General features: G+C 46.0%; 1 protein-coding gene across 1 annotated transcript; it reads left to right on the top strand.

The window, feature by feature from the left end:
• Window positions 1–671: 671 nt before the first annotated feature.
• HDC (histidine decarboxylase) lies at window positions 672–22,582 on the top strand. The gene is given in 12 exon segments (NM_001024551.1): window positions 672–719; window positions 3,523–3,695; window positions 7,101–7,214; window positions 8,176–8,298; window positions 11,201–11,335; window positions 11,564–11,707; window positions 12,551–12,617; window positions 13,452–13,614; window positions 13,707–13,797; window positions 17,772–17,870; window positions 21,284–21,385; window positions 21,519–22,582. Coding segments are annotated over 12 exon segments (1,977 nt in total). The 5' UTR covers window positions 672–688; the 3' UTR covers window positions 22,254–22,582.

Raw genomic sequence — 22,582 nt, forward strand, 5'->3', positions numbered from 1 at the left:
CAGTAGTTTCCACATCTCCCTTTCCAAGCACAGGCATGCACAGCCGGTTAAGTACTCCAAGTGTTAAATCTCAGTGATGTTTCCATTTTTGCTTTTTTTACTCATCTGTTTTCTTATCACTACAGCAATAAGTATTATCTAGTAATAATAAAAAAAAAATCCATCGTATTAGATGATAACATCTGCCTGTTCCTGAGCACCCGTGTGGCCAGCAGAACAGCATCCCTGTAAATGCTGTTTCTCCCTCCTGGCTCAGATGGGGACCCAGTGGCAAGAATGATACTAACAACCTTTGCTACTTAGTCGGCACCTGCTTGGCTTCATTCTGGGCTACAGAGCTGGGAGCTTTGTGTGAGGCTTGTCCTCCACTGTATGAATCCAGGGGCAGAAAGAAAAGAGGGCTCTTTACCATATCCACCTGGAGGCTGCCTGCTAAGTGCACTGTTTAATTAGACATGCCTTTTATCCTAGGTCTCTGGACCTGCTAAAGTTGTGGTCTCTGCTCCCAACAAGGACTGGGGGAAGAAGGGGTGGAATTAATTAAACCTAGAGGAAGAGACATTGAGGGGTGGAGCTAAGGGGGGAAGAGAGGAGAACCCTTTAAATAAAGGGTGCACAGAGGGCTACCCAGGACCGCATCCTCTACTGCGTCCTCTGCAAGAAGGAGCCAGCCCTGAGCCCGAGGGATATGATGGAGCCTGAAGAGTACAGAGAGAGAGGTGAGCATGGATGTCCCTGGCCTTTTCCCCATGGCCACTCTTCTAAAACTGCTGCTTAGATGTTGGGGTGTCTTTTGACTGGAGCATTAGAGCTGACTCTTGAGAATTGGCTTCTGCAAAATCTTTCCTGAGAAGGAAATGTGGGATCAGAGTTTAAAACTTTTCCCAGCCTCTTGTTCATCATCCCTCTCAGGCAGCAACTCTCATGGATGTCCACACTGCTGAGCCACGTTCTTCCTTTCCACTTTCCCACAGAATAGGGCATTTGGATTTCTGATCCACTAAATGGGAAAAGGGGGGATCATTCATTTTCTGAAAGAGAAAAGAATTCCTCTTAGTATTCTGCAGTCCCTGCAAAAATCTTATCTTTCTTCCTGTTTGTTTCTCTCTGTGTGACTCTGCCTGGAGAGCTCTTTCATTTAGTCATTCATACCGTATTTAAAGAGCACCTACTGTGTCTCAAACCTTCTGTGATGAGCAAAACCAGATGGTTATCCTGTTTTTCAGGCATGGCTGTCCTAAGAGGGGAAATAGGTAGTTGCTTATAATTTCTCTTTTTGTAAGTGTTTATATCCTCATCCCCACTCGTAGGTTATTTTGCGGTAAGTCATGGTCTTATATTAAAATCCAACTTTTCCTCTCGTCTACCCAGACATAACTCACTAAGTAGCTATGTCTTTGCATTTCAGTGGACATTAGCTTATTCCATTGCTTTCCAAAGGCATTCAGCCAAGAGCAGGTTCCTGTGGACATTTATCCTGTGTGTGGAACACAAAAACATTCCATACAGTCCCTGGACAAGGGGAGGGCTAGGTCCAAGGCTCTCAGAGCACTGGGGGGTTGCTGCTGCAATCACGAGAGGCATCAGGCCGTGGGACGGTTGGAGGAGAGCACAAAGAAGAGAGAAGTACTGGGAGTTTTCACAGTTTTGTCTGGGGCTAGTTCTGTTCATAAGAGTTTTTCGTGAGCTGATGCATTGGGAAGACATCAGATTCTCTTTCCTTGTCTCTCTCTTTTGCAGGCAGAAAGGAGCCTAGGGAGTCCTAAGGAGGAATGATAGATATTGAGAGAGACGGAGAGGGAGAGAAACAATGACAGAGACAGAAAGAGACAGAGGCTCTGAAGATAGAGACCCTTTTCTGCAGAAATGAAAGGGAAGAAAGGATAGATAATTTGCAGTGACTTCAAGTATTTGACCTGGGTGTTTTTCTTCCCTATTTATTTTTTTCCCTATTAAATCCTCATTTAATGAAGTATACCTCTTGAACATATCACACTTGTTCAGGGATCAAACGTTTGGGTGGGTATGATTGCAGTTAAGAAAAACATAGGGAAAGGAAAGACTACAGTGAAGTCTTAGAGTAGAATTTTCAAGAGATTTATAACATGTATAATATTCAATCAACGTACCACATTTTCCTATTACAGATTTCATTCTTGGTTATTCACTGGAAGTAGATATAAGAAAAAGGGAACATGATTTGACTCTTAAGACATGAAATCTATCTATGTATGAAACACACATAAAATTTGTTTCTAGATTATTTGGAAAACATGTAAAGGAGAATCTTTCATAATTGTTGCTTTGCTTAATCTATCCCACATTAGCTTTATAAGGTCTGAGTTTTCTTCCTTATTTTATTCGTTCATTTGACAAAATTTTTTGAGCATCTGAAAACTGTTCCAGGCACTGAGGTGTTGGTGGAGACAGAACTGAGGGAGATAAGTTGATTAAGAGATAGTCCTGCATTTCCCCAAGATTTCAGGCTAGTGCAGCGTTCTTAGTCTGGGCCTGTGGTTGTACTTTGGGGAGTCCATGCACCTCAGAAATTATACACAAAATCGTATGTGTATAAATCTACAGTTTTAATCAGATTCTCAAAGATATTCACAGGTCCAAAAATGTGAGGAATTAATGGTCCAGTGGAAATGGTGAACTAATAGAATTTTTAAATCTTTTATCAGAACCTGGTGTGGCAGCTTGCCATTTGTGCGAACAAAGAGTATAGTGTGTGTGTGTGTGTGTGTGTGTGTGTGTGTGTGTGTGTAATTTCTGGTTAGAAAGAGCCACAGTGTTTACCCTGAACCTATAAGGTGATGAATAAATACATATGCTGTTTTTTGGAAAAGAAAAAGAAAGGTGGGAGAGTTGTTCAAGATTGATATGGAGAAGGGAAGGGGAGGAAATATAAATACTTTATCTTGGTGAAATGGCAACCCACTCCAGTATTCTTCCCTGGGAAATCCCATGGACAGAGGAGCCTGGTAGGCTATAGTCCATAGGGTTGCAAAGTGAAAGTCGCTCAGTCATGTCCGACTCTTTGTGACTCCATGGACTATACAGTCCATGGCATGCTCCAGGCCAGAATACTGGAGTGGTTAGCTGTTCCCTTCTCCAGGGGACCTTCCCAACCCAGGGATCAAACCCAGGTCTCCCTCATTGCAGGCAGATTCTTTTCCAGCTGAGCCACCAGGGAAGCCCAGGGTTGCAAAGAGTCAGACACAACTGAGCAACTAACACTCTCACTTTTTTACCTTGGTTTTAGAGTTTGAGGCCTTGGAAATTTTCCCTCTTGTTCATTTATATAGTCACATACTCTCTGCATCATTCATTCACTCCTTTGCACACCTCTTAATTTTTTAATTGAAGACAAGCTGTGTGCTGGGGGTCAGACCCTCCCTGACTCAGCCCATGAATCCATCTCCTTCCTCACCAAATCTCTGGCCCTAACCCAAGGGCAATGGGCATGGGTTAGCCAGGCCCAGTCAGGGGACATGAGGCTGGCCTCTGCCTCTCTTTTAGGAAAGGAGATGGTGGACTACATCTGCCAGTACCTGACCACTGTGCGGGAGCGGCGGGTGACTCCAGACGTGAGGCCTGGCTACCTGCGAGCTCAGCTGCCTGAGAGTGCGCCCATGGAGCCCGACAGCTGGGACAGCATCTTTGGGGACATTGAGCGAATCATCATGCCTGGGGTGAGATGCAGTCACCTCAGGGTGATTCTGGATGTCGGGGTGAAGGAGGGTGGGCACTAGGCCTGGAAACCCTGCTTTGGGTAAACGTGAGATGACCCCTAGGCCCTAGACCACCAACATCCCAGCCTGTCTCCTAGGCACATGGAGGGCTGGGACTTGGACTGAAGTTAGGTTTCTGGTGCCAGGACTGACCTGTAGAATTGGGTGGGGAGCAGGAGGGAGAAAGAACTGCATCCTAGGGCCTGTCTGACAGAAGGATGGAGATCTGATGGGATAAGGTGAGTGGTGAAAATTGGGCCAGAGGGGGAAGGATGACTGTGGGGAGCAAGATGGAGCAGGGAGGTGGGAGTCGGTTCCTGGTGCTCCCGTTGGCAGAGCTGAGGGCTCTCCTATGGAATCCTGATATGTGCCAAAGGGAACCAGGGAAGCCAAGAACACCCACCTCTGAGGGTATTCCGATTGTCAGGTTGGGGGGCCAGGAAGCCAAGTGAGTCCCAGTCACTTTCCCCTCTGAAGTGGGAACTATATCCTTCCTGACCAAGAGAGATCTCCTGATGGATCTGCTTTTCAGGAGTAGGGCAGAGCTCCCCCTGAGTCATCTATACTCTCGATGACAAGGGGCACAGCCTGGTGACAGTGTGAGGGGGCCAGGGAACTGACAGAGGCTGGCTGCTGCTTGGGGCTTGTGCTGGGGCCACCGTGGGCTGTGATGGTATCCCAGAGCACCAGGTGAGGAGCTGTGCCCAGTGCTCCTGCTGCAAGTGCACTGTGCTCCTCCCACTGAGGGGCTGCCTTTTACTGTGCTCCACGCCACGTGCCAGGCACCATATTAGCTACATTGTAGACTGGCTTGTTTTATCCCCAAACTGAGGCTCAGACAGGTTAGTTGTTTTTCCAAAGTGACAGTTCTCCCTGCATGGAGTGCTGGTGTCTTGAAGCCCATGTGTCCAGCTGTCCTTCCCCAGCATGACTTGACACTTGCTCCCATCGCCCCCGAAGAGTTTTGGACTTAGATGTGCCAGAAGTACACCTGGAGGCAGGGGCAAGATAGTCTTCAAACACAGCAAGTGATAGCAAATTTGTACAAAGGCAAATGCTCATCTCTGACCATTCAGCCTATTTCACAAGCATCGTTTGACATTTTCTATATCAGTAAAGCTCTACCAGGGAGGCTAGCTTCCTGATAAGATTATCTCATGGATTTCATTCTGTAAAATGTAACTGGCAGAGTCATCAACCGTAATTTGCTAGTGAGACCAAAAGCAACTGTCAGAAGAGGTGGAAATGAGCTGATTCATTTGACTGAAAGAAATTCCAGCAGTTGCTGGGGGTGTGGTTAAAGAGGTTCATTTCTGGACCTAGAGGTCTGTCTGTTTTGATAAGCATTCCTCCAGCTTATCTGATCTCATGTATCTTATTAGAACAGACAATTGCCTCTTGATAAGGCCAGGAGGTGGAAGCCCTTCTCTGGGTTTCCAAAATACTGTCACTAAGCACATTGATAATGAAGACCCAATCTTTCATCTCATCTCTCAGGCTGCACCAGCCTCTGAGAGTTGGCCTGAAAGCAGATGGCCCTTTGCTTTCTCATATGGGTCAGCGCCTCATTGAAAACTGGGTTAATTTCCCCCTCCACGCCATGCCCGAGACACAGAAGAAGAAAAACTCTTTTTGCCTTAATTCCAGCCTTGGTTTGCGAAACCAAGGGAGGGAGGGAGAGAAGAGCAGGGGGAGAAGGCAGAGTGCCATCCTGCTTAAGTGTTGAGCTCCAGAGTCAGGCAGTCCTGGATTTCTGCCATCTGTCCTTACCAGATGTATGCAATCATGGGGATGTTGTTTCTCTTTGCCAGCCCCAGTTGTTATCTGTAAAACGGGGATGATGGTAGAAACTCCTAATAGGAGTACTGTGAGAATTAAATAAGATAAAGCATAGAAAGTGGAAGATGTTGTTATTACCTATGACATCTTCTGCCTGGTGAAATTCAGAGGAAGAGGTCTGTTACCTAAGAGTCAAGTCAGGATGTAATATGTTTATCACCATGTGATTAGCTTACCATTAACATTAGTGCTTTACATTTTACAAATTTCTTCCCAAGCTAATTCACACAACTCCAGGAGATGGGATTTATTTTATGATGAGAAACTGAGGTCGAGAGAGAGAGAGGTACAGGGGAGGATCCTGGTTTTATGAGGTCTTAATTGGATGCAAAATTTGGGACCCCCTTAAATAAAAAAAAAAAATGAAGAATTAATCTTGAAAGAGACCCATGTAAACATGGGACCTTGATGCTTAAGTTCATTAGCATCACAGTAAATCTGCAAGGTCATGCAGCTTGTTAATAGCCAACAGGTAGGACTGGAACCTGTGTCCTTGGGCTTAAATCTTGTGCTCCTTCTACTATACACACTCTCCAGAACACTGTCCTTGCTCTTGAAGGATTAAAGGGATTTGTGCACATGAAGTACCTCAGTAATAAACTACAGTGTTATCTCATGGGCTCTCAGTAGGGTAAAATATCTAGAATGAGAATGTTCCATGGGTTTGGGGAAGGGATCAATGTGGGCTGGGGAAGGGATCATGGAGGAAATGCACTTTCAGTAGCTTTCTAAGAATTATTAGGTTTTGGAACATCACGTCTGTATGAGAAATGCCTTCCTTTGGGGAACACAGCTTTGCTCAAAGACGTGATCACAGATATGAACGGGTCATGTTTGTAGATTGGTGAGATGAAGCCAGAGGAGGCCGATGAGCCATCAAAAATGTTTCTGAGATTTGTTGTAGGGAGTCCCTGTCCACTGGCTCCTCCTTTCATCTGGGTAGTCCAACTGTGGGCTCAAGGGTTAACCTGGAAGCAGGGTCCCATATCCTTGGACTGGTATTTCTGTCCTCTGGTCTCCTCCTCTCTTCATCTCTACTGGGAAGCTCAGGACAGCTTTGAGCCCATGCACACTGACCTCTACAGGAGCTGCCTGCCCAAAGAACTAGGGATGCCTTTTGCAAATGACTGGATGAGATAAGCCACCTGCTGCTACAGGGCACAATCTCCCCTTCCTTTTATTACTGGATAGGAGTGCTGTGGGGGCTAAGCATTGGAGACTAATGCAAAGAGTACCCAGAATTCACAACTCTGATTCCCATAGCGATTTTCATCTTGCATATTCCCTTCTGGTCTTTGCCTATGTGCAAATGCTCCACTGATGAACGAGCTTAGAATAGGAGAAATGTGGGCAGCAAGAACTGTGAATATGTCTTATTTTTATGGATTTGTGTCACTCGTTTGGTTGTCTTGATAGTGTCAGCCAATCTCTAGGGTGGGTGCTTCCCCATGCCAGGGAGGATCTCTGGAGGAGGAAAGCCCTGGGACCTGCCCCCTGGTGCCACCTGTGTCTATGCTTTGCCTCCAGGTGGTGCACTGGCAAAGCCCCCATATGCATGCCTACTACCCAGCTCTCACCTCTTGGCCATCACTGCTGGGAGACATGCTGGCTGATGCCATCAACTGCTTGGGATTCACCTGGGTGAGTAACAGTGGCTGTGGCTATAACCAGTGGTAAAGAGGGCGTAGCAGGAAGGGACATCCTGGGACAGACATATTTTGTCCTGGCTTCTGAACAGGGTTTCAAGGTAAATATTAACAGTGGCTACTTTCTTTGAGCTTAAGCTTTATATAAATGACCTCACCTTATTCTTTAACCCTATAAAACTATGAGTATTGGCCCCATTTTGTAGGAGCCAATTAAGAAATTAAGGCTTAAGTAACTTATCTCCCCGAGACCACACAGCTCATATAGATAGAGATGAGATCTGGACTGACATCTGGTTATTACCAGTTTCTGACATTCTCTAAGCACTTTGATACCTAGTGGTGACATTGTCTTTGAGGGGTTAGGGATATTCCCTAAGACTTCCCTTAATAAGCTCTTAAGCACCAATCAGCTTTAAATTTTGCCAGAGTCCTCCTAGAACAGCTCTGTATTTTAAGCCTTGACTATTATAGGGTGTGTGTGTGTGTGTGTGTGTGTGTGTGTGTGTGTGTGTAGGGGTGGGTGCGTGGGGTGGGTTGGAAGCTGGGAGAATTTCTATCTTTTCCAGGAGGAAGTGGTTTCTTTCTTAGTCCTAAAACTTCCCTCTGGCCTTTAGAATGCTTTTCAGTTGGATATTTTAGGGACTTAGGGAGCCAAATGGAAGCCAAATGGAAGTTTCTGGGCCTGTTTGTCCATAAGGCTTTGGAGTCACAGGAGAATTTACCTCATTGAGGATGGCATGAACCAAAGCCCCGTTTTCTTTTCCCCTTTTGGTCTGGCAGAGGATGGGGCAGGGATGGGACACAGGACCCGAAAGTGGTCCCTTCTCCCTTCTCCAGGGACAAGATAGGTTAGGCCTAGGGAAGGTCAAGGCAGAGACAGATGTGTTTGGGGGCCGGTGGGGGCATCTTGGTGCCCTGAAGCAGTCCAGATGAAGTTGCTTCCCCTTTTTCAGGCTTCCAGTCCTGCGTGCACGGAGCTGGAGATGAACGTCATGGACTGGCTGGCAAAAATGCTGGGACTCCCGGAGCACTTCCTGCACCACCACCCTGGCAGCCAGGGGGGAGGCGTCTTGCAGGTGCCTCCTCGTAGCATAGGGACTGAGTAGGAAAAGATAAGCCAAACTTGTCTGGGCAGTTCTCAGTTTTCTATGGACTTTCTGCCATGTCACTCACACCACCGTCACTGCCACTGCTGTCGCCATTACCACCACCACTGTCACGACCTACGTGACCATCACAGATATTACAACCCCACCACAGTCCTTGCTCCCTCCATTGCTGTCACTACCATCTTGACTTCTGTTGCCTTTAAATGCAGCCACCACTGTCTCCACCCTTCTTTTAGCTTTTTTTTGGGAAAATGATTAAAATGTCAACAGGGCTTCTGAGTTGGACACGACTGAACGACTAAGCACAGCACAACACAAAATGTCAGCAGGGTTTCCCAGGTGGCGCGAGTGGTAAAGAATCTGCCAGCCAATGCAGGAGATGCAGGAAACGCTGGTTTGATCCCTAGGTCCGGAAGATCCCCTCTAGGAGGACACAACAATGCACTCCGGTTTTCTTGCTTAGAGAATCCCATGGACAGAGGAGCCTGGCAGGCTACAGTCCATGGGGCCGCAAAGAGTCAGACATGTACTTAGCATGCACTCACAAACACACAAAAAATGTCAACATGTGATCACATTTCTGGGATCACCTGATTCAAATTTCTTAGTTTATAATCTGACAACTCCCCTCTCTTGTCCCGTGATACACCTTATGGTAATTGGAAAAGAGAAGGCAAGCACAGACTTCTTACCCACCCTCCTAGGTCCAGGAGATCCTTGCCAGTGAGAGAAATTAACAATCAATTTATCTTATCCTCTAATCCTGTCTTTTGACTATCTGTCAAATGATAGTTCTTCAAATATTAATGTTTTTGTCAAGAGCAGTGCAGCACAGAGGAGCTTGCTGGGTGCCTCCCATAGGCTGTGCACATTGCTAGGTACTTAATCTATAAACCCTTGACATTCATGAGGGCTTGGTTCTGAGACCTTTGAGAAGCCCCAGATTCTTGAATTCTTCTGTAATGTGTCATTTTCTTGATTTTATGATTAGGTAGAGAAATAATAATCATAATTTTTATTCCCTCAAAGGGTGGATGTTAGGATTCAGTGAATTCATCTATTAAATAAAAGTAGCTGTGCTGCCCTGAGGTGAGAACTGGGATGTTTCCTGCACCCATTTGCTAGCTAAGTGACTCCCTCTCTCACTCTAGTCTTTTAAAACGATTATGTATTTATTTATAAGTTTTTGACTGCACTGGGTCTTTGTTGCTGCACATGGGCTTTCTCTAGTTGTGGCACATGGAGGCTACTTTCTAGCTGTGGTGCTTGGGCTTCTCTTGTTGCAGCACACAGGTTCTCGGGTGTGCGGGCTTCAGCAGTTGTGGTACTTGGGCTCGGCAGTTGTGACACACGGGCTTAGTTGGAATCTTCCTGGACCAGGGATCAGACCTGTGTCCCCTGCATTGGTAGGTGGATTCTTAACCACTAGGACCACCAGGGAAGTCCCATCTCCTTCCAGTCTTGTACTAATTAAATCTGACCCTCACAAGAAAGACAAATTACTGCATGTTGTAGACCTTGTGGGTGTTAGCAGATAGTTACAGCTTCAGATATTATATCTGGAAGAACATGCTAAATGTCTGCTGGGCACGATCTTGCTTTTCATCTAATTATCTCAAGAATCCTGTAGGTAAATAGTGTCATTTAGACATCATCCCAGATGTTTGAAACCAGAGCACTGGAGCTCAGAGAGGTTAAAATTTTGCTCCAGATCATACAGCTGGTGAGTGGAAGAATGAGGCTTCAAACCCCAGGCCTGTCTAAATCCAAACAGTGCTTTCTCCTGTATCCATCAGCTCTATGAACTTGGTCTGGTCCTGTCATCTCCCTGAGCATCACTGTCCACATATGTAGACAGTGATCATGTGATGCAGGTCAAGTAGGATGGCAGAAAGTTCTTTGTAAACTATGAATTGCTATATAGATAGAAGGTGGTATCATTATATTATTATGACTATTCTGCTGGCTTCCTTACTGTGGAGTAATTTTTAGCCACTGAATATCTTGTGGGATCTGGTCTATACCACTCTCTATGACACAGTCTGCCAGGCTTTTCAGCAGTGACCAATCAGTTGTAGGTCACCTGAAGATTTCAAGGAGCCAGGACACCGAAGTCTGAGCAAACGAATGACAAAGAACATCCAGATTCTTGGGAGATTGCTGAGGTGGCCCCCAGGGTTCCCACAGTCATGGCCAGAGCAAAATCCTGCCTAATCTTTTTTGGATTATGGTGGTCCCCTCTGGGAGGCAGCGAAAGAGTCACTCTCCATTTTATAAACGGAAAGAGCTTTCTGGAGGGGCGATACTAGCTTAAGGTCACAAGAGCCATTGGCAGCAACACTGTGGCCCCAGTCCTCTCGCCCGTGGGCCAGGACCCTCCCTCTCTGGGATATCCCTGCGGAAACAAACTCCATTTCACACAATACTGGGTTAGCTAAAAAGTTTGAGTTTTTCCATAAGATGGTATGGGAAGATCTGAGCTTTTTGGCCAAAGATCTGAACTTTTTGGCCGAATGAATACATTAAAAGTTTTTGTTTTTTTTTTAACACAGGGAACAAACATATCTATAAGCAGACATGTATCAAGCATTCTCTGGACATTCTCTTTTTGGTGCCTGTAGCCTATAAAGATGTTGTTGAAAATTGGAAAGTTATAGGAGAGGGAGGTGTCCCAGGAATGCATAAGAGGTTGTGAATGGAGATGGAGAACAGGCATGCGAGCTGGGGAGTGGGGGGAGGCAGCTCCTTAAGCAGGAGCTGTGTGTGTGCTTCCTCAAGAATAGCTATTACACACACACACACACACACCTATGAAGCTAGGGAATTTGTCAAGAGAATACATGGAGAAGCTACCCTTCTTCCACTGCAGAGCACAGTCAGCGAGTCCACCTTGATCGCCTTGCTGGCAGCAAGGAAGAACAAAATCCTGGAAATGAAAGCCTCTGAGCCTGAGGCGGATGAGTCCTTCCTGAACGCCCGGCTTGTGGCCTATGCCTCCGACCAGGTGAGTTGCCTTCAGGCTTGGCTTCTGGAGTCTTAATCCTTGAGTGATTTCCCTGTAGACAGAAGCTTGCTGGGTTCAGGGCTACTCAGGCCTGGGAGATTTTCCAAGGAACTGTGGGATAAGACAATCATCAGATACTGTATTTGCTTCCCTTTGTCTGGTTTCAGTGGTTTCTGGGAGTGCTCATTCCCGGACGACTCTGCTAACAGGTTTCCGTGGTCCTTCTAGGCCCACTCCTCGGTGGAAAAGGCTGGTCTGATTTCCCTGGTCAAGATGAAATTTCTGCCTGTGGATGAGAACTTCTCGCTCCGAGGGGAAGCTCTTCAGAAAGCCATCAAGGAGGACAGGGAAAGGGGCCTGGTGCCCATCTTTGTAAGTCAGACCACGTTCTCAGAACAGTAGAGTTGGAAGGGGAGGAAGGAATTTTGGCAGAATTCAGGTAAGTAACAGGCTGCAAACAAGAGCCAAAAGGTCCTCAAATACATTGTTTTATAAAGTATGAGTTGGTATGTTAGGAAATAAGTTGTGTGGGTCATAACCAGCACTAAAAGAAAAAAATAAGAAATAGAAAATATGAGAGTACCTTCCTGTATTGAGAATATGCATTGTGTGGTAAAACTTTTATTTCAAATACACATGTGTGTATGTCCTAGGTGGCTCTCTAAAAGATATTTCTTACTGTTGTTGTTGTTCAGTTGCTAAGTTGTGTCCAACTTTTTGTGATCCCGTGGACTGCAGCACGCCAGGCTTCCCTGTCCTTCACTATCTCCCTGAGTTTGCTCAAGCTCATGTGCATTGAGTCGGTGATGCCATCCAAGCATCTCATCTGTCGCCCTCTTCTCCTTCTGTCCTCCATCTTCTCCAGCATCAGGGTCTTTTCCAGTTAGTTAGCTCTACACATAAGTTGACCAAAGTATTGGAGCTTCAGCCTCAGTCCTTTCAATGAATATTCAGTGTTGATTTCCTTTAGGATTGACTAGTTTGATCTCCTTGCAGTCCAAGGGACTCTCAAGAGTCTTCTCCAGCACCACAATTTGAAAGCATCAGTTCTTCAGTGCATAATTTCTTACTGTGGGTCATGTTAAAACAGTGTGAAATACCCGCTGTTCCAGTCGGATGCATGGGGTAGATAATGTCTTTGACGAAATCTTTTTTCAGGCCAAATGTATCACACCAGCCTATCTTCCCATGTTAACTGCCTTTGTTTTCCCCTAGGTCTGTGCAACGCTGGGGACCACTGGGGTCTGTGCATTTGACTGCCTGTCAGAGCTGGGCCCCATCTGTAAGTGTCTGCCCCGTCTGGCTAGGAAGACAAGTGATGAGTTTTAACATGTTCCCTAGAATAAGAGCCTGAAGCCAGCTCAGTGGAATTCTCCTGTCCCTCCTTGGTCAAGGCACAGAGTGTGGGAGGAGTCACCAGAGGTCACGAGTGCCTTCTCCCAGGCAGCCAGGTCACCGCTTCTACAGTGGGGGACTGAGCTGACCTCCCTTGCATCCTATCCTGGAGGCAGCAGTGGGAGGTCCTCAGGTCTCTCACCCTCTCCCTTGTATGTTGAAATCTGCTTAAAGCAGGGTGTATCCAAAACACAGGGTAAATGAGGCATAGTGGAATATTTTCTAGTCTCAGCTAAGAAAATGAAAAGGGCAGGGCAGAGTAAACACCCGAGTGTGGGGAATAAGGGCAGAAGAGAAGCCCAAATGTGACTGTTCAGAATTCTCAAGTGAGAAGCCCACGAGGGAACAGAGCCCCTCCCTCTCTCATGTTTGTATTGGATGCATTAACCTTGTTCTCTGGGCCAGTGGTAAATTGGTTTCTGTTCCAGAAGGCTCTGAGTGGAGCCCAAGAGGGTGTTGCCCGTCTGGTCGGTGAGAGGAAAGGCCAGGGTGAGGCTCGTAGGCTTTCCCCATAGGGGTGGTCCTGCCTCCCTGAGCCCCACTCCTTGCACTGACACCCTCCCCCTGTGCCCACATGCCTCTGTGTCCCATTCCGCCCTGGGCATCCTTGTCCAGTCCTTCCCTCGCAGCCAGGCCAGGCGAAAGATGCCTTTTAGCTGACTGGCGACAACCAACGACCACCCGCGCTGCCACCCCCAGCAGGTGACGTTTGCCTCCGCAGGTGCCCGTGAGGGGCTGTGGCTGCACATTGACGCTGCCTACGCAGGCACTGCCTTCCTGTGCCCCGAGTTCCGGGGCTTTCTGAAGGGCATCGAGTATGCCGATTCCTTCACCTTTAACCCTTCCAAGTGGATGATGGTGCACTTTGACTGCACCGGCTTCTGGTGAGTGTGGCAGCCGGGCCCCCAGCCTGTGGGAAGGCCTCGCTTGCTCTAGAGAGGCCTGAGCCCACTGATGCCCGTTTGGAACCCCACAGGGTCAAGGACAAGTACAAGCTGCAGCAGACCTTCAGCGTAGACCCCGTCTACCTCAGGCACGCTGACTCGGGCGTGGCCACCGACTTCATGGTGAGTCTGGACAGCCTGGCAGCCTCTAAGATGGAAAACTGGCTGCTTCTTATCCCCCAAGGCTCTCCTTCCCTCACATTCTGAGCCCATCCCACAGTATGACCGCCGTGTACCTTCAGATTCAAACCGTGCCTGAGCATACGGAATGAAACCCAGAAAACTTTATAAAAAACCCTAGAAAATCTGACCAACCTTTGAGGCAGTGTGCAAGTTTCCTAAGTATCTGTGGCATTTAAACATTCTCCCAGTTCCCTTCTGCCTCCGTCCTGGGTAATCTTTTCTGCTTACTCCCCAGCAGCAGAGCAGGGTGGAGAATTTCCACAGGCAGGAGAAGAGGCTCCTTGCTTACACCACTGTCCTCCTTTTGTCCCTGTCGAGGCGCTGTGGGAAGCTACACGATGGGGGTGGGGCAATGGGTACCCTTCCTGAAGTTCTGGATGCCTCCAAGCATTCCTTCCTGCCCAATAGCTGCACCTCAGTCTCTTGATGCTGTCCACATTCTCAGTCTGTACTGTCTCTTGGGGAAATAACTTCTTCAGATTTACTTCTCAGTCTGAAGATGGGTCCTTCCTTTAATTATAGGGGAGACAGGGATGTAAGAGCTTCCCAGGTGGTGCTAGTGATAAAGAACCCCCCTGCCAATGCAGGAGACGTAAGAGATGTGGGTTCAGTCCCTGGGTCTGGAGGATCCCCTGGAGGAGGACATGGAAACCCATTCCAGTTTTCTTGCCTGGAGAATCCCATGGACAGAGGAGCCTGGCGGGCTACAGTCCATGGGGTTGCAGAGTCGGACAGGACTCTTAGCAACTTAGCACACACACACCCAGTGATGGAAACTAGTAAATTACATATAACATAGCCAAAGCGAGGGATACTGAGATGAGCTGGCTCTGAGATTCCATACAAGCAGTGGGCTTTTGGGAAACTTAGTGAACCTCTCTCAGCCTTGTTACATATAACATAGCCAAAGCGAGGGATACTGAGATGAGCTGGCTCTGAGATTCCATACAAGCAGTGGGCTTTTGGGAAACTTAGTGAACCTCTCTCAGCCTTGACTTTCTCATCTGCAAAATGGGCATGGTGATACTGGTTTCATAGGGTATTGTGAGGCTGCAGTGGAAACATACATGTAGGTCACTTATTCCTGAAAATGTGGTACATGCTCCATAAATGGTAGGCATGACATTTCTAAAAGCTCTTCTTTTAAGCTGCAGAGATTTGTTGTATAGTAAAGAGATTAAGTATGTAGGTACCAAAGACAGATGACCTGTATTTGAATTCTGGCTTCTCCATTTATTAATTTGTGTGGACTTGGGCAAATGACTTAAACTATTTAGGTTTTCTCATCTATAAAATGAGGGTGAGGATTGAATGAATGAATTCAGAGAAGCACAGAGAGCAATGTCTGCTATCTGTGAGTCATTTTTTGCGAAGAGACGGTTCTGTCTTCTTGCCTTGGGCTGAAGCATCTAGCCCTTTTAGTCCTAAACTAATCACTCTATCATCTCTTGATTATATTGGTTACTATCCCTTGGACCAGTTCATATTTCTTTAGATTTTTTTTCAAAGCTTTTTGATTAGAATTTCTGACAATAAGCTTACAGTGGTCCGGGAGGACCCTCCAGAAGTTGATAAAAATAGAAGAATAATGGTTCTTTCATTGCTACTGCCCTGTGTATTGGGTTTTCAGTATTTTTTTTTAATAAAAAAATACAGCAGCCCAAGGGCCAGATATCTTTAGGGATAATTCTGGGTTTCTCTCATGAGTATGATATGATGCCTATTTTCCTGTAAGTAAACTTGGATCATCATAACTTAAGAGCATTTTTTTACCTTGGCCCATTTTGGATTTTATTTACTTTTTGTGTTTTTGTTTTTTGTCCACAACCCTATCTCAGGATCTTCTTGTGGCTCATTCCCATCACTTTCGAGATTTTATAGTGCTCTGTCTCTTGCAGATCACTCATAAGAATGTTAAATTGAACTTTTCTTAGCACTGATCCAGGGAAATCTTACTATGAATATTTCTACAACCAGAAGGTGCTACTTTATTTTTTCCTCCCCCCACCTCTAATCTTATGGATTTTAATTTTCAAATCTTGAAGCAATTCCTAGAAACGTGAAGCTGCTGTCCGTTGTGATCCCAGGGATCTTCACTGCTGCTCTGACTCATACCTCAAGCTCTTTTTCACTCAGGTGACTGAAACTTTAAATAAAAGCTCAGCCATTTAAAGATGAGCCAGAAATAGAGCAGCAACCTGGTAGAGAAGACTTGAGGACTTCATCCCTGGGACCCTGGAGCCACCTATTATCAGGGCTAGATTCCTCTGACATCAGGAAGCTTCCTCTTCTCCCCACAGTTAGTGGAGAGGGCATTGTCTTGTCCTTGGCAGGGAGACTGGCAAAACCTTGATAGGACATAGAAAAGATTTGGTGATACCTTGAGTATCACCAAAGAAGAGCCATGTCCAAATTTCCTGTTCCAACAGAAAATGTCAGCTAGAATCACCCTCCTGGGTCAGCAAGGATTGATTTCAGAATAGTGACAAGAGGAACAACTGGGGGATATGGACAGACTGTAAAGAAACCAAAATGAAAATCATCTCTGTTTCTCATTTAATTTGCTGGTCAGTTATAATAGTCAATTGGCCATAGCCATCTGGAAAATTATATTTTTAGGAAAGACCACTATTATCCATTCAATAGTCTGCATCTGGAGTGTCCATCTAACTAAGGGTGGAGTTTACACTTTCCTTGTCACAGGGATTTTTGTCCTGTATCCAGGTTTTGATGCCCTCTGCTGGTAGAGAAAGTCCCCAAGCTGGTCGTCAACACTGGAGTGTTTTGCTTGGAAATCAAAGGCTTAGTACTCGATACAAACATTGTCCATCAACCAAGGGGTCATGTCCAAAATGTGCCTGAATCGGGAACTGGGGTGAAGGATGCAGATGTGCACAGTTTTGAGGATTAGGCCATTCTGTGAAGGACTAGATAAATATTTGATGGAACAAATATTTATTTTTAGTCAACAGAAATTGTGGCAAATCTTTCTGACACTTGAGGAGGAGGTCATTTGAACTCACAGTACTCAACAGGACAATTGCAAATATTTTCCAAACCCTTTGCTCTGTTTTCAGACCTTAGAGATTGGCGTAGAATTGGTTTGAACATTTTCAGCTCTTTGGTGCCCGCAACCTTGAACTTTAAGCTCGGTTGGACTTGGTCACCAGGAGCAAAGGGTCAATTTGAGTGTAACAGAGGCTGATGAGGAAAGGACAGTGATATTAAGTAATGATCATCTTGGTTCTAGGCAGAAATGCCGCTGTGATTGGTGGCTCCCATTTTATCATCTAAATAGCCAACATCTACTGACAGTTTCCTGTGAAGCTCTTCACCCTGGTTCTCTTCACACCGCTTCCCTGGAGGTGCTGCTCATTCCTGTCTCACGAGGAGCCAGTGAGGCAGCAGTGCCCGAGGGCACAGGCAGTAAGAGGAGGAGCTGGAGCAGAAACCCAGGTTTTCAAGACTCAAGCATCTGAGCTCTTGACCCCCACACTTTACATTGTTGTAAGAGAAATAAAACTTTATTTTCTGGAATAGAAATAAAACTTTATCTTTTGCAATTCAAGTAACTTAGGTTCTTTATAGAGAAAGTTGTATTTCGCCCTATCTTGAATTTCAGCCTGGGGTGAAACGTTTAGCATTTAAAGCAAACGTCTTCTCCTTGGTTCAGGGTTATGGACTTGACGTCCACCTGTGCTGCTCTTAGGGCCAACTTCATTAGGGTTTGGTCACATGATGAAGCGGCCTCCGGGTAACTTGCCTGGCTTCTTACCAACCGGCCCGGGAGTCATGGTGACAGCATGCATCCCTGGAGGGCTGTGTGGGCAACTGATGATGAAGCCCAGGGTGGGTGTGTGGGAGCAGCGGGGGTCCCTGTCTTTAACCACGAGCATTGTGTTCCTTTGTTCTAGCACTGGCAGATCCCCTTGAGCCGACGCTTTCGCTCTATTAAACTCTGGTTCGTGATTCGGTCCTTTGGGGTGAAGAATCTTCAAGCGCATGTCAGACATGTATGTAGTGGGCAGATGTGGGTGGAGCCTGGGCTCTCTTTGTGGCCTCGTGGGGAGGAAGGCTGGTTTCTGCTTTGCAGACCTGCCCTAGGGACTTGTGATGTATGGTTCAGATGTCTGGGCCTGTTCCTGAACTCCTGGGACTTGATTATTCAGGGTGGCCATCTGTTTGTTAGCTAGAGGATCACTGAGCAGAACGTGACTCCAAGGGCTGTCTGGTGTCTGTCCTGCCCACCTGAGTGTCTCACCATCCCTTCTGCTACTATCGAGTGCCAGGTGGGCATGGCCCGAGAACCTGGTTTGCAGAGAAAGAAATAGAGAGTAAATCAAAGGGCGGCATGTGCCCAGGGTAGGAGCCTGTGTTTTAAATAATTACTCGCATTGTCACAGCTGTCTGGAAATGTTAGTCACTCTCATGGTTATGCCAGAAACCTGGCTCTCCTGGCTTAGACATGTAGACCTACCGAGTCTGCATTATGTCAGTAAGTATTTACTGAAGGCATATTTGGTACAATTTATTTCAACTCAATTCAACAAAAAAATTATTGTGTTAGGAAAGAGACCCAGAGGTGACTGAGATAGGTACAGTCCCTCTGCCATTCTTTTTTTGTTTGTTTGTTTGTAAACCTTCATATTTATTAAACCTGCACATGTGATAAAATTGCACTGATCAAAATACACACAAGCACATACACAGGTGAGTATTGGTAACCCCCAATCTATAAAATTTGTAGATTGTGTCCATGTCAATATGCGGGTGGTGATACAGTAGTATAAATTTGCAGGCTGTCATCATTGTAATAAAATGAGTAAGAGAGCATGTGGTCTATGATTTCTTATAAGTACCTGTGAATTTATAACTACATAAAAATAAAAGTTTAAATGTATTCAGACCACATTTAAATTTTGTTGGTAAATTTCACAATGACAGTCTCACTGTGACACCTCTGTAGGGGCACTTCACAGGTAAGAACTGAGCCAGGGGGTGCAGTGACTTGCAATCTGTATTATGTCTAAGATTTTTGTCAAGCAGCACTAGACAAAATGGCTAAGGCTGTGTCATATTCTTCCTGGAAGGGGTGGAACTTAACTAAGAATTTTTGTCAGCAGTGTTTTCCTCTCATTTTTACAAGTGCCCACGAGAAAGACCAGGTTGTTGAATAAAAGCAGCAGGCTTAATCCAAAAACGTCATCCTTTGTTCCTCTGTGTGTCTTCTCCTGTCCACCTTTCCTCTAGGGAATTCTTTCCTTCTTGAACAAATACAAAGCCCAATGAAATGGTTGAATCACTAAGGATGACTGGCTGGTAATTTTACATTTGTTATTAACATCAAGGTGTTGGGGGTGCTGATCAATGAGCGGCTGTCACCCAGCCTGCTGAGGGACATGAAGCACTTTTGCTCTCTCTAGATTGACTTTCAGACTCAAGACTGAAATGTAGTTGCTAGGGGATGAGGTGGTGGAGGCTACAAATTGTCAGGAAAATGCTTTTGCTTCCAACTTAGGGCTGGATAGTGACCTGCAGGTGCTGGCCCACTCCCTCATGCTGCCTCTTCCCAGCTCAAAGTCCCTGATTCCCATCAGCTCCCCTTTTCCTGCACTGGGCCCAGCCTCTGGGGCCTGGCTTTCAAGGACCCAGTCATCAGCCTCTAAGCTCAGGCTTCTCCCGGCCCATTCCGGCTCCGTCCTCAGTGCGCCTCTGCACCTTCACCTGGGTTTCACCCTCCTGAACCACCCTCTCCTCTCCAAATGATGCCAGGAGATTAAGTTCCGCTTCTCCCAGGAGCTTCCCTCACTGTTCACCTGCTGTCCTGTCTGGATTTGTACCTGAGATGTCTTACTCATGTAGATGTAAGAAAAATTTACACAGAAAGTTCTCAAAATTGGTAGGGCAAGATGGAAATGGGTTTGGAGGGAAGGAGGTACAGGGGGAAATGATGACAGAATTAGAAAGTAAATTGCAAAATTATAAAACAGCTAGAAAACACTTAGTGGAGTGCTTCCCTGAGAGAGAGTTTTAGGGCTTGACAATGAAAAGTGCTTAGGCAGAGATTGGAGATAATTTTAAACAGACCATGCCTTGGAGAGATAAAGTGATTCTGGATCAGGTATGTAGCAAATCAAAAAGATTGTTAGCTAAATCCTTTTGATTTCTCTTGAAATAGAGTAGCCAGTGTGAGAGTCAGGTAGTAGCAATTACTTAGCAAATAGTTTATTAAGATCCTTCTGGTTACCTGGGGAAGTTTTTAAAAATGAAAGGGCAAAAAAAAGGGGGGGGTAAGTTTTAGCCTTATTTAGTTAGTAATTCTAAGAAAAAAAATAGGAAATTAAAAATGATAACTTCAGTAAAAGATCAATATGGTACAAAACTTTAAAATTATTTTATTGTGGTAAAATATAGATAACATAACCCTTAAACTTTAATCTTAAAAATTTTTTTTCTTTCTTTTTTAAAAAAAAATGTATTTTGTATTAGGGTAGAGCCGATTAACGATGGTAATAGTTTCAGGGGAATAGCAGAGGGACTCAGCCATATGTATACATGTTTCCATTCTCCCCTAAACTCCCCTCTCATCCTGGCTTCCATATAACATTGAGTAGAGACACCGCTAACCATTGTTACGTGCACAATTCAGTGGTATGAAGTACACTCACAAAGTGTGCAACTGTCATTACTATTTCCAGAACTTTCCCTTCATCCCCAGCAGAAACTCTGTACCCACTAAACAGGTTTAAAGCCCTCTCCATGAGGATAATAGGTAAAAATATATTCTTTGTGGAATGTCAGAAAAAAGAGGATAAAGGGCATTTGAGGTGAAAATGTTTGAGAGGTTAGGGGAAGATGGAGACTTAGGATATGGGGGCAGGGCTGTCACAGCCCGCATTGTGCCTTCATGTGCAGGAGAAACAGATGTTGCTTCCTCTGAGCATTTGCACCTGCAAGAGGCTCCTGGCTGCGTGTGGGCCCTTGCCAGCCCCCTTGGCCAGTCTGGATGCTGAGACACCTGAAGCTGGTTTATGAGGGCACATTGCCTTAATGGCAAAGCAGGTGGCTTCTGGGAATTCCTTGGTGGTCCATGGTTAGCCCTATGTACTTTCACTGCTGAGGGCCGGGGTTCAAACCTTGGTTGGGAAACTAGGGTCCTGCAAGCCTTCTCTTTCTGGGGGTGGTTGAAAGAGGGCCTTGAGACATGAGTTCTCAAAGTGGAGCTAATGTGACAAGAAATACAGAGCCACTGGAGGTTTCATAGCTTGGAACAAAATCAAATGGAGAAGAAAATCAGGCAGAAGTCACTTAGGTCTCTATGGTTCACAGGCGTGACAGCTTTAAACCTGTTTAGCAGGGCGAAGTTTTATGCACAGTCTTCTCTTCCTGTTAATAATCTCAGTTCTCTTGATGTTCACAATTCTAGGGCACGGAAATGGCTAAGTATTTTGAATCTCTGGTCAGAAATGACCCTTTCTTTGAAATTCCTGCCAAGAGGCACCTTGGCCTGGTGGTTTTTCGTCTCAAGGTAATGCCATCTTCCGTCTCACGTGAAGGGTGTTATTTGGTGACTTTCAGCCTCTTGGATATGTAAATACTGGGCTTCTGGGGATGCTTACTGGGAATAATGTGGTGCGCTCTTGTCTTTATCCTTCAAACAGGGTCCTAACTGCCTCACAGAAAGCGTGTTAAAGGAAATAGCTAAAGCTGGCCGTCTCTTCCTCATTCCAGCCACTATCCAGGACAAGTTGATCATCCGTTTCACTGTGACATCCCAGTTCACCACCAGGGATGACATCCTGAGAGACTGGAATCTCATTCAGGATGCTGCCACTCTCATCCTGAGTCAGCATTGTACTTCCCAACCCAGCCCTCAGGGAGCGAACCTCATCCTCCAAACCAGGGGCCCCAGAGCCTTGGCCAAGGAGATGTCCTTTCCCTCTGTCAACGGGGCAGGCGATGACCCAGCCCATTCCAGGAAGATCGTCATGCAGCCTCCGCGTGTGGGAGCCAGTCCTGTGAGCCGGCATCTTGAAACCCTGCTGGACCCACTGGATGACTGCTTCTCTGAAGAGGCTCCAGACGTCACTGAGCACAAGCTGTCCTCCTTCCTGTTCAGTTATTTGTCTGTGCAGAACAAGAGGAAGGCAGTACGTTCCCTCAGTTGCAATAGCGTGCCTGTGAGTGCTCAAAAGCAACTGACCACTGAAGGCTCTGTGAAGAATGGCAGCTCCTCCCGGGTCAGAATCTTTTCTAGGTTCCCAGAAGAGGTGATGATGCTGAAGAAGAGTGCCTTCAAAAAACTAATCAAGTTCTACAGTGTCCCCAACTTTCCTGAATGCAGCTCTCAGTGTGGGCTACAGCTGCCCTGCTGCCCTCTGCAGGCAATGGTTTAGACCAGGGGGTTCAGCCTGGCTCCATAAATGTGTTTCAAGGAGTCTCCGAACCTCTTAAAATTGATTCTGAATTTATGTGCTTATGTGTTTGTGCATTTTTCTTGGGAAAAAGCCAATGATTTCTCATGAACCTCATAGAGGTTCATGACCTATGGTAGGATTCAAATAGAGAATTTAAGCCAGCATGGTCCAGAAGACTCCAGCAGGCTGGCTAGAGAGAAAGGGTCTAGGGTGGGGCATTGACGGGCAGCTTCTGTGGTTTAGCTTGTGACACTGAGACTTTCAAGTTTCATGAAACATAATGTAGAAATAAATTGTGCTTGTCTCTG

This window comes from Bos taurus, chromosome 10, assembly GCF_002263795.3.
Source record: "Bos taurus isolate L1 Dominette 01449 registration number 42190680 breed Hereford chromosome 10, ARS-UCD2.0, whole genome shotgun sequence".
Lineage (NCBI taxonomy): Eukaryota > Metazoa > Chordata > Mammalia > Artiodactyla > Bovidae > Bos > Bos taurus.